Here is a 13,619-nt window from a genome sequence, read left to right on the forward strand (position 1 = left end):
CATAGGGGATTCTTGGTGGAAAGGAGTGGAGATGGGAGAGGATAGGACAGAGATGGCAATGGGAAGTTCAGCTAGGTTGTATTATAGGGCTTGGGAAAGGAAGTAATAATATGACCTAAAGTAGGACAGGAGTCAGAATGTAGAAGGCCCTGAATGCCAGGATCAGAAATTTATACTTTATTTGGTAGGCAATGGGGAGCCAATGAAGATTTTTGAATTGAGGAGTGACATACTCATAGGAACAGATGTTGGGAGTGGGGTGGAATTCTAGGTCCTTGTACTCAGGGCAAGTTTGTTGAAGCCTGTTCCATGGGTTAAAGCAGGGTGGGTGGAAAGATTGGGTTTTGCAGTCAGAGGACTTGGGTTTAAATCCCAACTCTTGTTACTTTCTACCTGAATGGCTTTGGGCAAATCACTAAGCACCTCTTGGTTTCAAATTTCCTCTTCTGTGATAATAATAATAGCTCGTATTTAAAAAAAGCACTTTATGTACCTTTATCGCTTTTGAGCTTTACAACCCTGGGAGGAAGGTACTGTTATTGGCTCCATTTCACAGGTAAGACAACTGAGGCTCACAGCCATTATGGCTTCCTAGCTGAGGTCACATAGCCAGTGAGTGTTTGAAGCCAGTTCTCTGCTTTATCCGCTGTATCACACTAGCTGTCTAAAGTAAGAGTGAGACAAAGTGATCTCATAGGTCTCTCCCTTCTGTGTATCCTTTGTACTTATCATATTGCTTAAAGTGGCCAAAAGCAAATTCAAGGAAGCAGAGCAGAGTTTCTCACATATGAGGGCCTGAGGTTTTTTAGTCTCTCTCTCTCCTAGATTCTATTAGATTGGCAGCTCTTTGGGGACAGAGGCCTCATCTCTATGTCTCTCACCACCTAGCACAGTGCCTTGCAGTGTGCTTAATAAATATTTTTTGAAAGACTGAATGGGACTCCCTCCCATCCCCAGGAGATTTATTGTAGTTGATCAGTTTCCTGTAATTGTTTTAAGCTGTGAGCAGATGGCTGTGCAGCATATGGAAACGACTGTTTTCTGCATTAGCAGCAAGCTTTGCCGGCCCTGAGCAGTCTGGGAGGCAGGAAGGGGTTGAGGGGCAGGTGACTCCAGCTGACTTTCTTGAGCCTTCCTGGGACTCTCTGTAGAGGGGACCTGCTCTCCATTTTCCCTTCCTCTGTCTATCACACCTGCTGAGCTAGCCATCTGGGGCAGAGGACAGGCTCATGGAGAATTTTCTGGGCGCTGGGTCCACAGTCTGCTAGAGAAAAGAGACTTTTGGTTGTGGGCATGGTGTATGGTCCGAGGCACTGTTGTAACTGACCTTTCCCAAATGCTCCAGTGCATCTGTGATCTCCCTAATTGGGGAGTTTCCTTCAGAAATGCAGATCATAATCCATCCATGCCCACCCATCCTAGGCTGACTCCTGGCATTTTCACTGGCCCATTTCTCTCCCATGAATGCAACGCTCTCTTTCCTCATCTCTGCCTATTGGCATTTCTCTTGGCAATTCTCCCTGAAATCCCTCATGAGCTGCCAGTTTCATAAATGCCATCCAATCCCAGCTCTCTGACTAGACTCACCCGTGAGTCTAGATCATAACGTGCATTTTGTAGGATGGGGGAGAGGGCAAGGCACCTTGAGAGAAGCTGGCTGTGAGTTTGGCCCAGACCTGGCCATTTAAAGGAAGGTGTTTGGAACCCTTGCCTCACCTGTTCTTTCTTTCTCTCTGCCTTACAGATCCCTAAAGAGGTACGTGTGAGCTGTTGACAATCAGCTTTCTGTGGGTAAGAAACATATGGCAGCTTGCTGCTCATGTGGGTGGAAGGGCAGCTGTGGTTTCTTCTAACTCAAGTTGGATTTCATGTAAACAGACCCTCTGAGTTTATGAGGCCTCTGAGGCATTGACGGAGAGAATTGGTAAAGAGAATGCTGGCAATTGGCACCCATCCCACCAGACAGGCATCCAGATGAAGAGACTTGGTGATGATGCATCATTCCCTTCTGGGTCCATTAGTCTGATGAGAACAGAGACAATTATAGGAGAACCAAGTCCCTATTCATCTAATACACAAGGGTGTCTTTGCTCCAGGACAAGGAAATCCATTTTAAAAATTGTGGTTTTTTTGGAGAGAAAACACATGCCTTTTGCCTTTTTTTCCTTCTCTGGCATCATAGGATCATTGCCTTTGTTGTTGTTCAGCCGTTTCAGTCACATCTGACTCTTCATGACCCCATTTGGGGTTTTCTTGGCAAAGACACCAAAGTGGTCTGCCATTTCCTTTTCCAGCTCATTTACCAGATGAGGAAACTGAGGCAGACAGAATTAAGTGACTTGCCCAGGGTCAAACAGCTAGTAAGTGTTTGAGGCCAGATTTGAACTCTGGTCTTCCTGGCTCCAGGCCCTGTGATCTATCCACTGCACAACCTAGCCATACATGTCATCTAGTTTAAACTCCTTACTTTTCAGGGTGTGGAAACTGAGGCCTAGAGAAGTTAAGAAACTTGCCTCAATTTTAACAGGTAATGAATAGCAGGCTCAGGATTTGAACTCAGGTCCCCTGACTCCAAATCCAAGTGTATTTTCTACTATACCATGCTGCTTCTCTAGAATGAAGTCTAAGATTTGCTTTATCAGAGCAAATGATCCCGAGAACCAAAGATCACTCTGCTTTTTAAAAAATCAATTTTTATTTATATCTTTCATTTTTATGTCACCTACTTTTCTCCAATATATTCTCCTCTAGGAAAGGAGCCATCTCCTATAACAAAAAATAAAAAAAGAATCTAGTGAAAGCAATGCATCAATAAAATTGAATGCAGTACACAACATTCCAGGTCTCCCAGCTCTGTAAAGAAGGGAGGGAGGTACCTTTTCATATCTCTTCTTTGGGGCCAGGCTTGGTCATTATAATGTCACAGAATCCAATGTCTGTTGTTTTGGTACTGAGAATGTCACAGTTGCCATTTTCACCATCTGAGGTTTTCAGAGCAACCTGATAGGATTACAACTTTGACTTTTGTGCCATGGAAAGAGCTCTGGATTTAGAGTCAGAGAACTTGGGTTTGAATTTTAGGTCTGACACATAATTGAGAAAGTTCTCTAAACTCTCTAGGGCCCAGGCTCCTCATTTGTAAGATGAAGGGGTTGAACAAGATGACTTGGAAGGTCCTAGTTTTACAAAACTATATTCCTATAGCTCCAAATCCATTTTTCTCATTCCTTCAATCAAAGATTCCTCTACTCCCTTCTTTCCCACCTCCCCCACTTTCTCCCATTAGTGTTCTCAACACAGACCCTTGTCCTAAGAAATTCTGTTTACCAGCATTTTCCTCTCCTCACTGGAGAGAAGGGCTAATGAATTCCTCACAGGTGTATTTGCTCAGCCATCTTCCTCTGCCTTGGGGGTCTTTCCTAGTGGCTGGTCAGCTCAGTTGGAAGGAGCACAAAGCCATGGGTTCCGTCTATACATCAGGCAGTCCCCCTACCCATCTTACAAATGCACGTTCCCGTCATGAGGCATGGATTCACAGTGCCACTTTCCCAGACAGCTGCCACTTGGGGTGTCAGATAAATGGTCTGTATATGGGTGGTGGGTTTGGTGGTCTGAGCTATGGGGCTTAGGTTCTTATTTCCCTTTTGTTCGGGGAGATCAAATCATAGGATTTAGACAGCCCTGCCACTTTAATACTTGTGGGACCTTGGATGAGTCACTTAACTTCTCCTTCTGTGAAACAAAAAGGTTGGACTAATTGACTTGGAGATGCCTTTTAACTCTAAATCTACGATCCTTAAGAGTGGAAGGGACCATAGAGACAATCAATTTAACCCCTTTCATTTGCGAATGAGGGAGCTATAGTGGGAGGGATAGATTAAGTTATTTGCTCAAGGTCATAGGTTAGTCAATTGTATGGTTGGGGTTTGAACTCATATCACCCCATACTTCAAATCCAGAGTCCTTTCCATAACCAAATGAGACCCTATTATGGGATTATAGGTAGCAAACAAAAATAATTTTGTTAAAAAGGAACAAAAAGCATGGTATGGTAGAAAGCATATTGGATTTGGAGTCAAAAGATAGGTTAAAATCTCAGGTTTGCTCATTGCTACCCAAGTGACCTTTTGTTAACTCATCTGATTGAGTGGGTGTAGATGGATATCCCAGAGACTTCTCAAGGACAATATGTCGAAAGCCAAACTCATTATTTTTCCTCTCTAAGGCTCCCCATTCCCATACTTTCCTATTTCTGTCAAAAGTGCCACCATCCATCCAGTCTCCTGGAATTATAACCTCAGCATTTTCCTGAATTCTTCACTCCTCCTTACTCTCCCCCCACCCCCATATCCAATCAGTTGCTAAATCTTGCCTTTTCTCTCTCTACAACATCATGACATCTGACTTACTACTGAATGAGATGTCCCAGTGAAGACTTCTCAGTGTAATTAAGGTAATGAGTTCAGAGGGTAGGATAGGGTTAAGAATAGATTACTGTAAGATCTTCTCTTTTTAGTGCCAGATATTAGCAGTTAAAATTTGTCTAGTTGTTAAGCCCTGGCCTGCCTTCTGATCTTATCCAGATGTGCCTTTTGTCCCAAGCCCCGGAAAACCCTTAAATGTTCAAGTCCTCTTATCTCCCTTTGACAGGGTCTTATTCAGATGTCTTTCTGTTCCCAGCATTATCTGTTCAATCCCTGAGACCTTCCAAAACAATTGTAAATTATCTTCCTAACTGCAAATTTTTAGCTGAGTTAACGGACAGCCGTGAGGTAGGGGGAATTGAACCTTCAGGGTTATATAAACTAACTTCTACCTCTGTAGGTTGTCTCCCTTCATCAGAGCCACTGATGTGGGGACACCCAAATCTCAAGATTTGAATAATAATAATCAATAATAAATTAACTTTCTGTTTCTTGTTGGACACCTCTGTGTTTTGTTTTATTTTTAATTTGAGTGGCATTCCACACACTACTCACTTTGCTACCACCCCTAACTTAGGCCCTCATTTTCTCTTAACTAGATTATTGCAACGGCCTTCTAATTGATCTCCCAACTTCAGTTTATCTTATGCACTTCTATGAAAGTGATTTCCTAAAGCACAGATCTGGTCATGTTCTTCCCCTTCCCAATCAACTCCGGTGGCTTCCTAGTGTCTCTGGGCAAAAAACCCCAACAAGCTCTTCTATTTAGTTTTTAAACTCTTCATAACCTTCCCCTAACCTCTCTTTCTAACATCATGGACATTACTCCCCCTTCTATGCTGTGATCCAGCGAAAATGGCCTTTTCTCTGTTCCTCACATATGACACTCCACCTCTATTGGCTGTTTTCTTTAGAAGGGATGCACTTCCTCCTTACCTTCTCTCCATAGAGTCTTCTCCTTTCAAGACCCAGTTCAAGCACCATGTTCTACATGAAACCTTTCCTGATTCCTTGCAACTATGGGTAGCTTTCTTCCCAAGTCATTAGCTACATTATATTTCTTTCTTTCTAAATATATCCTATATATACCAATACATGTACTTGTCTCTTCTATTGGAATATAAACTCTTTGCAAGTACAGATTGTCTCATTTTTTTGTACACTCCCCCACTCCACCTAGCATAGTACCTAGTAGACGATAAATGCTGATTGATTGATTGATTTAAGCCTCAATTTCCTGAGCTATAAATGGTGCAATTGGATGGCATGATCTTTAAGGTCTCTCTCAATTCTAAGTTTTCCGATCCTGTGGCTGTTCTGAAAACAATAGAACACAGAAGGGTTGGCACTGTCAGATTTCCTTCCTTTTCTGAGACTGTGAACAGCGTTCTTCATCTGCACTCAGTACCCTTGTAAGAACTGCTTCCACCCTTCCCAACCCCAATCGCAGATAGAGTTTGCTGTTACAATCCTAGTATATTAAACCCAAACTGCCTCCTGCTTTCTGCTCTTTCTGACACCTCCCTGCACTATTAACCATGATGACTTTGCTTAACTCCCTGACATTACCTAGCACTGCTGCCTTAGTGACCATGACCTCACAGTTACCCCGTCCATGGAGCACAGGTTTCTCAAGTTGAGTGTTTGGAAGGAGGATAGATGACCTGGGATGATCCCCTATAGAAAATATTTCAGTATATGGATAATAGGATTATAGACTCAGAGCTGGAAGGGAACTTAGTTCAACCTCTTCATTTAACAGGAGAAGAAATCAAAGCCATAGAGGTTAAGTGACTTGTCCAAGATCACACAGGTATCAAGTGATAGAGCTGGGATGTGGACCCAGGCCATCTGATTCTAAATCTAGACTCTTTCCATGGTACTGTGATGCTTCCCTGGCATGGGGGTGGGGTGGGACTTGGGTTTCCTTTCCAGTGTCCTGTGTTTAAATAGACTTGGGGGTAGGGAGGAATAAGGAGATTCTGTGACCAGCGATGGAAAGCCCCTCTCCTATATTTTATCTGGCCAGCTGAGCTCCAGGTCACACAGAAGCCCCAGGATATTGGTGCAAATAGTCATCATCATCTTATGATGATTAATTGGGAAGATAAAGTGCTAAAAGGAGACTTAATTACAGTAATAATAATTTGACATGTGTTTTCAAAGCATCTTGCAATCCTTAATTAGTATGTCTCACAGACTCAACAATGACCCCACCCCTTAATGCCCACCCCCCCACTTCCTTCAACAGGTGCTGGGTTACTGACCCCATCTATCATCATTTAACAGGTCAATAAAGTGAAGCCCATAGAGAGGAAATGACATTATCAGAGGCCACTGAGGGAGTCAGTGGCAGAATCAGAGGCCAGGGGTCCAGATCTTTAGGCTCTAGTATCAGTCATTCAACCTAACTATTCAGCTAGTCTTGGCCACATGGTGTCAATAACAGGTTACCCAACTATATCCTCCATCTGTGAACAGATGGGGGCCACCTCCTTATCAGAGATCTATTTGTTTGGCAGTTAATAAAAGACAAGTGGACCATTTCTGAAATTTTTTGCCTTGAGAGCTCAGGATTTAAACTTACATTGCTAACCAAATTAAATGTCTGAATAATGGCTTATATGTGTTAGCTAAAGGACTCATAGAAACAAATATCTACCTAAACTTTAAAAAATAAGCAAAATGAGAATACTCCAAACTATAATATTTGGATAGACTTTTCTGGTCTCCTCTTCTAACAGGGAGAGAAATCATGGTAAAGTGGAAAGGCTGGCTTTGGAGTGAAGACCCAGGTCCAAAATCTCACTTCTTTATACTTAGTATCTGAGTGATCTTGAGCAAATTACTTAACCTTCCTGAGCCTCTGCTTCCTCATCCGTGAAAGAAGGGCATTGGATTAGATGGCCTCAGAGGTCCGTTTCAATTCAACATCTATGATTCTATAAAAAATGACTTTCTAAATGCTGATTTGTACAGCTGGAGAACCACACAGAAGTACATCTGAGCCAGGACTTCTTTTTGGGACATCAGCCTGCTGCTCAAACCCCGGCATACATTAATCTTCGAGAAGTTTCTACGCGGATCCACCTTCCTGTAGGAGAGTACCTGGTGGTGCCTTCAACCTTTGAGCCATTCAAGGATGGAGAGTTCTGCCTGAGAATATTCTCAGAGAAGGAAGCCAAGTCCCTGTATGAGCTTGTCCATGTGCTAGCATAATAAGCCTGAGTGTAAAGGTTTCCAGCAGGGAAATTACTAGAGGCTGGGAGGAAGATCCCAATTGTTATTTGGGGTGCTGAGAGTCTGCTTGCCAAATTAATGAAGTTTCCAACAGGGCATCTATAGGGGTAACTAGAAAAATCCGAATCTATAAAATGATGACAGACATAATAGTTCCCAAGGGCCCATGGACTGGTGAGTCCCCTCCATTTATTCATTGATTCAGTCAACAAACATTTATTAATTGCCACCTATATACAGAAGACTATGGTGGACACTGGGGGAGGTAGAAAGATAAATAAAACATAGCATCTCTCTTCATGGAACTTATGTATAGTAGGGAGATGCAAAACATACATAACTATAATGCAAGATTGTAAACTCCTTTAGGGCAAGGACCATGTTTTCCCCTAGTGCTTAGAGCAGTGCCTGCTACATAGTAGGTGTTTCATAAATGTTTGCTGACTTGACTTAACAAGAGAAGTACAAAATGTATTTAAACTCCTGAGGGGATGAATTGGGAAGACTGCATAGATTTAAGATGAGCTTTAATAGATGGATACTATTTAAATAGGCAGAAATAACAAGGATATGGGCATGAAATGACATGAGAAAGGCACAGGGCCAGGAAACAGAAGGTATTACATATAGTATATATAGGCTATGTGTGAAATAAAACTGGAAAGGTAGGGTAGTATGAAATGGAAGAGCAGTTCTTAAGCATTTAATATGTGCCAGGTACTGTGCTGAGAATTGGGAATAGAGCTAGTGAAGTGATAAAGTCCAGAGTTTATATTCTAATTGGAGAGAGAAGAATTCAGTTTCAAGGCTGATAGAAAGACTCTGTCCATGGTTCTTAAATGCCCTGTGATGAAAGAGATATCCTGGTGGGATCTGGGTGAGTGGGACTCCAGTATGTGTTGGTGGGGGGTTGGGTGAAAAAGGGTCCTACATGGTGTACCAGGCTAAGGAATCTGAATTTTGTTTGGGTATGTAGTAGTAAGGAATCATTGAAGGGTTTTGATGAGGAGAGGTACAGATGAGATTAAGAAGACTGCTCAGTTTAGAAGCAGTGTGAAGCACCATTGGGTATTACAGTGCAGAGCAGGGAGTGGGGAGTAGGGAGAGAAGGCCCAACAGAAGGCTGTTATAATAGTCTTGATAGGAGTAAGGAAGCCCTGTTAACCAAAGGGAATAGAGAGGAGGGGGATAGATTTGAGAGATTTCACAGAGATTCTGTGTTGACAGAATTTGGCAGCTAGTTGGATACAGGGACAGGGCAGGAGCAGGGATGAAAGAGAAGGAAGAATCAGACGTCAGCGAAGTTTTGGACACAAGAGATTGAGTGAATGGTGCCCCTGACATAAGTAGGAAAGTCAAAGGAGAAGAAAGTTCACATGTATTGCAACATGTGGAGTGGGGGCTGGAAGTCCGACTGAGGAAGAGCACAGGCAGCAATCCAGCCAGGAGAGTTTCCACTTAATAGGAAGAGCACTTAAGCTATAGAATCTCACTCCAGATGGCACAAGAAAACACCTTTTCTGTGCTGCATCCAAAACATGTGATGGGGATTCTTGGTGTTGTCACTAATGTAACAGACCTTTCTAGGCAAAGAATTGTCCCAAGGGAAAGAGAAGGGTGGTAACTGGGGTTCTTAGCCATGGAACAGAGCCCTTCAAAAGACTTTCTTGGCAGAGTGGTCCATGGGGTTAAAAGAGAGTATCATCCTAGAAATGTTGAGGGAGCTGGCTGAACTTGATGCTTGGTGCCTATAGTACAGGAATGCCCTCAAGGGATGCATGTAAAGGGTTAAAGATCTCTGTCAGTAAGGGGACTTAAGGTTTAGTTTGTGAAGTTGGGAAACAGTCTTAGGAGGGAAATTCCTTTTCTCTCTTCACCTCCCCCCTTCCCCATAGTTTAGAATGACCCCAGAGAAGAACAATTTTTAGCTGGACTCTCTGGCCTTTTTATGTTGATTTTGTTCCTGTGAGTATTTGCGTTTCAGGGAAATTGGAGACGTGGTAGCTGGAAAGCCATATGAGGTAAGCACCCATTCAGAACCAGGGGTTCTTAACTTGAGCTTCATGGTCCCTTAAGGGGTCCATTGATAGGTTTCAGGGGTTCTGTGAACTTGGATGGGAAAAATACAACTGTATTTTCATTAACTTCTAACTTAAATTTAACATATCCTTCAATTATAAATGTAGGCAATTAAAACATTTGGAGAAGGGGTTCATAAATATCACTAATAACTAATTTTGTTGTTGTTCAGTCATTTCAGTCACATCCAATTCTTCAAGACCCCATTTGGGGTTTTCTTGGCAAAGATACCAAAGTGGTTTGCCATTTCCTACTCCAGCTCATTTACCAGATGAGGAAACTGAGGCAAACAGGGTTAAGTGACTTGCCCAGGGTCACACAGCTAGTGTTTGAGGCTGGATTTGAACTCAGGTCTTCCTGACTCCAGGGCCCAGCACTCAATCCACTCACTGTACCTTCCAGAATACATACAGAATACATTCCATAGCTTCCAGAATACATACACACAAAATACTTTCAGAAACTCTACTCTAATTTTTTTTTTTCGGAGAGGGCAAGGGTAATTTCTTTGGGGGAATCTATCTTGGGTGATGTCAGTGAAGGTCAAAATCAAAGTTAATAGTTGTGGAACATTGTTTGGCTGAGTCTGAAGAGGCTCTGAAGGAGCTGTGAAGCCATAGTCTTTCCAAGGGTCTTGGCTGTCCCTAAAGGAACACAATTTAATGTTCTTTCCACTGGCTGGAGTGATGAATGCCCCTTTATGCAGTCTGTCAGCCTCACAAATCCACTGTGTGCTGAGCACCATACCATGTACTGAGGGACATCACCAAGGAAGAAGAAGACGCCGCGTTCTTGCCCTTGAGAGGCCTTGTGGAAGGATGAATGGCAGATGAAAAAACAAACAAAACCAGGCATTTCTTTCTTTCTCTTTCTTTTTTTTCCTTTTTTTTGGTTCAGACTGTGATCTCATTTCCTTGGGTAACTTATGTTCTTAATGAGTGGTCTGGGGCCTTGAGAAACCTTTCAAGCCACTTAAGCAATTGACTTACCCATGGTAACCATAATTAGGACTCAAACCCAAGTCTTCCTGACCCCAAGGCAAGGGTTCGAGTCCCCATGGAGGCTGCCTCTCAGTCAGAGAATACCCACCTGGAGATCAATAAATATTGTCCTTGCCTTGCAGTTTGTTATTCAGTTGTTTCAGTTATGTCTGCCTCTTTGTGATCTCATCTGGGGTTTTCCTTGGCAAAGATGCTGGAGTGGTTTGCTGTGTCCTTCTCCAGCTCATTTGACAAATGATGAAATGGAGGCAAACAGGGTTAAGAGACTTGCCCAAGATCACACAGCTAGTAAGTGTCTGAGGCCAGATTTGAATTCAGGTCTTCTGGACTCCAGGCCCAGCACTCTATCTACTGCACCACCTAGCTGACTTGTGGTACCTGCACTTTTAGGGCTGCATGTGAATAGTATTTATGTAGTATTTTGCAATGTGCTTCCATATCTCATTTGATCCTCTCAACTACTGTGTAATGCACATGCTATTATTATTCCCCATTTACAGATGAGAAAACTGAGGATGACACAGATTAAATGACTTGCTCAGGGTCACACAGCTAAGTATGTGTCTGAGGGAGGATTTGAACTCAGATCCCACTGACCCCCAAGTCCAGAATTCTACACTGCCACCTAGCTGCTGGGCATGTATGTATGGTATACGACCTCTGAAGTACCTTCCTTCTCTGAGACTATATAAGTCTATGATTCTATGGAGGTGAGTGCTAGGGGGAATGGAATCATCTGGGGAGACTCAGTTTGGGAAAGCCTCTTGAGGAGATGAGTTATAGAGCAGAATTTTAAAGACAATGGATAGAGTTTGGCATCTGGAGCTTCAGGATAGAGCTGCTAACCATCCCTTTTGTATGTATTAGTCCTTGGATGGTGATCCTTTGACTCTAATGAGGAGGCCCATGCTGCTTAGCTCATGTTATTGTCCTTCTGGGATGGAGCATCACAAGAGCTGGGCTGAGTCCTGGGTATAGGCAGTGATGTTTCAGGGAGAGACATGAGGGTTCTGAGGGCAGGAGGGGGAGGTTAGCATCAGTAGTTTATATTTCACAGCCCCGGTTCCGTCTGCTTCCATGCCCACTCAGAAATTAAAGGATCCCCTGGTACGTTTCAAAGAGAGAACAGACTGAGACATCTGTGGCTGCAGCTATATCCTACACATTACTGACGCTGGGCTTTGCTTTTGCTGGCTGGGTGTCACACACAGGAACATGCTTCCTCCCCTGGCAAAGAATTAGATGTGGAAGGTGTCTTCTTGTCATAGATTCATGAGATCATTTCTTGCCCTTTTAATCCAAGGAATATCTAATCTTCGACATTTCGGCGTTTCTTATCAAGGATGCTTACTGGAAAATGCACGCATTTCTTCCCTGGTGCTTTCTTCTTCTGCTTACTCTGAATCCCTCCACAGACGCGAACATTTTCTGTGGGAGTCACTGTGTAGAAGTTAGTACCGTCGTAGTTGCCCGGATCCTGGGTTCCTGACATTCGTAAGCCAAGTACAATATGTAAAGATGCACTTTCTGTGGCAGAAACAACCTATTCTGTCTACCATTCCCCAGATGTATTGTCTCTCCCTTTTAGAATATAAGGTCCTTGAGGTCAGGGATAATCTTTTTTGTGTATTTGCATCCCTAGCACTTAGCACAGTGTCTGGCAAGGGGGAAATACTTCATACATGCCCTTTTTTCCTTTCATTCATTTATTCATTCACAGAAATCTTTGGATATGTGGCTTTTTGCCATCTCTCTGTAACATAACCTTTTCTGAGCTAATTAGAACAAAAATACCCTGGAGAATACCAGAACCCAGCTATGCAATATCCTTCTTTCATGTTTGTATTAGAGGCAACTAGGTGGTACAATGGGTAGAATACTGGGTCTAAAATCAGGAAGACCTGAGTTCAAATTCAGCCTCAGACATTTACCAGCTGTTTGACTCTGGGACTGACCCTGTTTATCTCAGTTTTCTCAGTTTCCCACCTACAGGCATCTGGTGATAAGGGACCAAAACACATTACTACCTTCTCTGCAACTTACAGCCTTAGAAAATTGCCTGGGGACACTTTAAGTAATTTGCCCAGGGATCTTAAGATCATAGACTTAGAGCTGGAGGGGATCTTGGAGGTGGTCAGGTATAACCCCATCATTTTACATATGAGGGAACTGAGGCTGAGAATAGGTGACTTGCCCAGGATCACAAAACTAGTAATGTCTGTGTGTGTGTGGGGGGGAAGGGGGAGCAGAAAGCTGACTCTAAGGCAGGCTTTCAACAGCATATAAATGATCCTGATTGATTCATTGACTGAGATGTGTTATTCAGAGGGCAGCATACTCTTTGCCTAGTTATCTCTTGGGAGTAATCTGTGTATGCCCACCCTTTTTTTGAGTGGGGGTTGAAACTCTGCCTAATATCCTCATAAGCAGATTGTGGAGAAAGTTTTTCATAAACCTTAAACCACTACATAAAAGTGGGCTGTCATTGCTGTTTTCTTGGCAGTATGGCATGTCCCCCGCATTGCTTGGAATTGCTGTTCAGCTCTATCTGGACAGACCCCTAGTTTCCATGGGACCAAAGTGCTCCCTCTGCTGGTTGAGGTTAGTTTCTCTATAGATAATTTGTCCTACCCTCAGTGTTGAAGAGGCACGGGAATTCCCTTCCTCTCATCCCTGAGAAGCTGACTCCTAGCTTTCTGGCTCCCCCTCCATAACAAAATATTGCTTACATTTCTGTAGTACTTTAAGGTTAGTAAATCACTTTACATAAATTGGAACTAGTTATTTGTTGTCTTTGCCCTTGTCCTTGGGTTGATCAGCATGCATTTTCCCTTCGTTTTAGCCCCATCCCAGTGAGAGACTACACATAGAAGAA

General features: G+C 43.1%; 1 protein-coding gene across 1 annotated transcript in view; it reads left to right on the forward strand.

Moving 5' to 3' along the window:
- The window catches only part of LOC110205537 (calpain-8), a 109,319-nt gene that overhangs the window by 75,953 nt on the left and 19,747 nt on the right, over positions 1-13,619 (forward strand). Inside the window, 4 exon segments of the mRNA XM_020982189.2 lie at positions 1,745-1,756; positions 7,404-7,615; positions 9,649-9,685; positions 13,587-13,619. Of these exon segments, the coding sequence (XP_020837848.1) occupies positions 1,745-1,756; positions 7,404-7,615; positions 9,649-9,685; positions 13,587-13,619 (294 nt within the window).

The sequence above is a fragment of the Phascolarctos cinereus genome, unplaced genomic scaffold (genome assembly GCF_003287225.1).
Source record: "Phascolarctos cinereus isolate Bilbo 61053 unplaced genomic scaffold, phaCin_HiC Scaffold_5;HRSCAF=322, whole genome shotgun sequence".
Lineage (NCBI taxonomy): Eukaryota > Metazoa > Chordata > Mammalia > Diprotodontia > Phascolarctidae > Phascolarctos > Phascolarctos cinereus.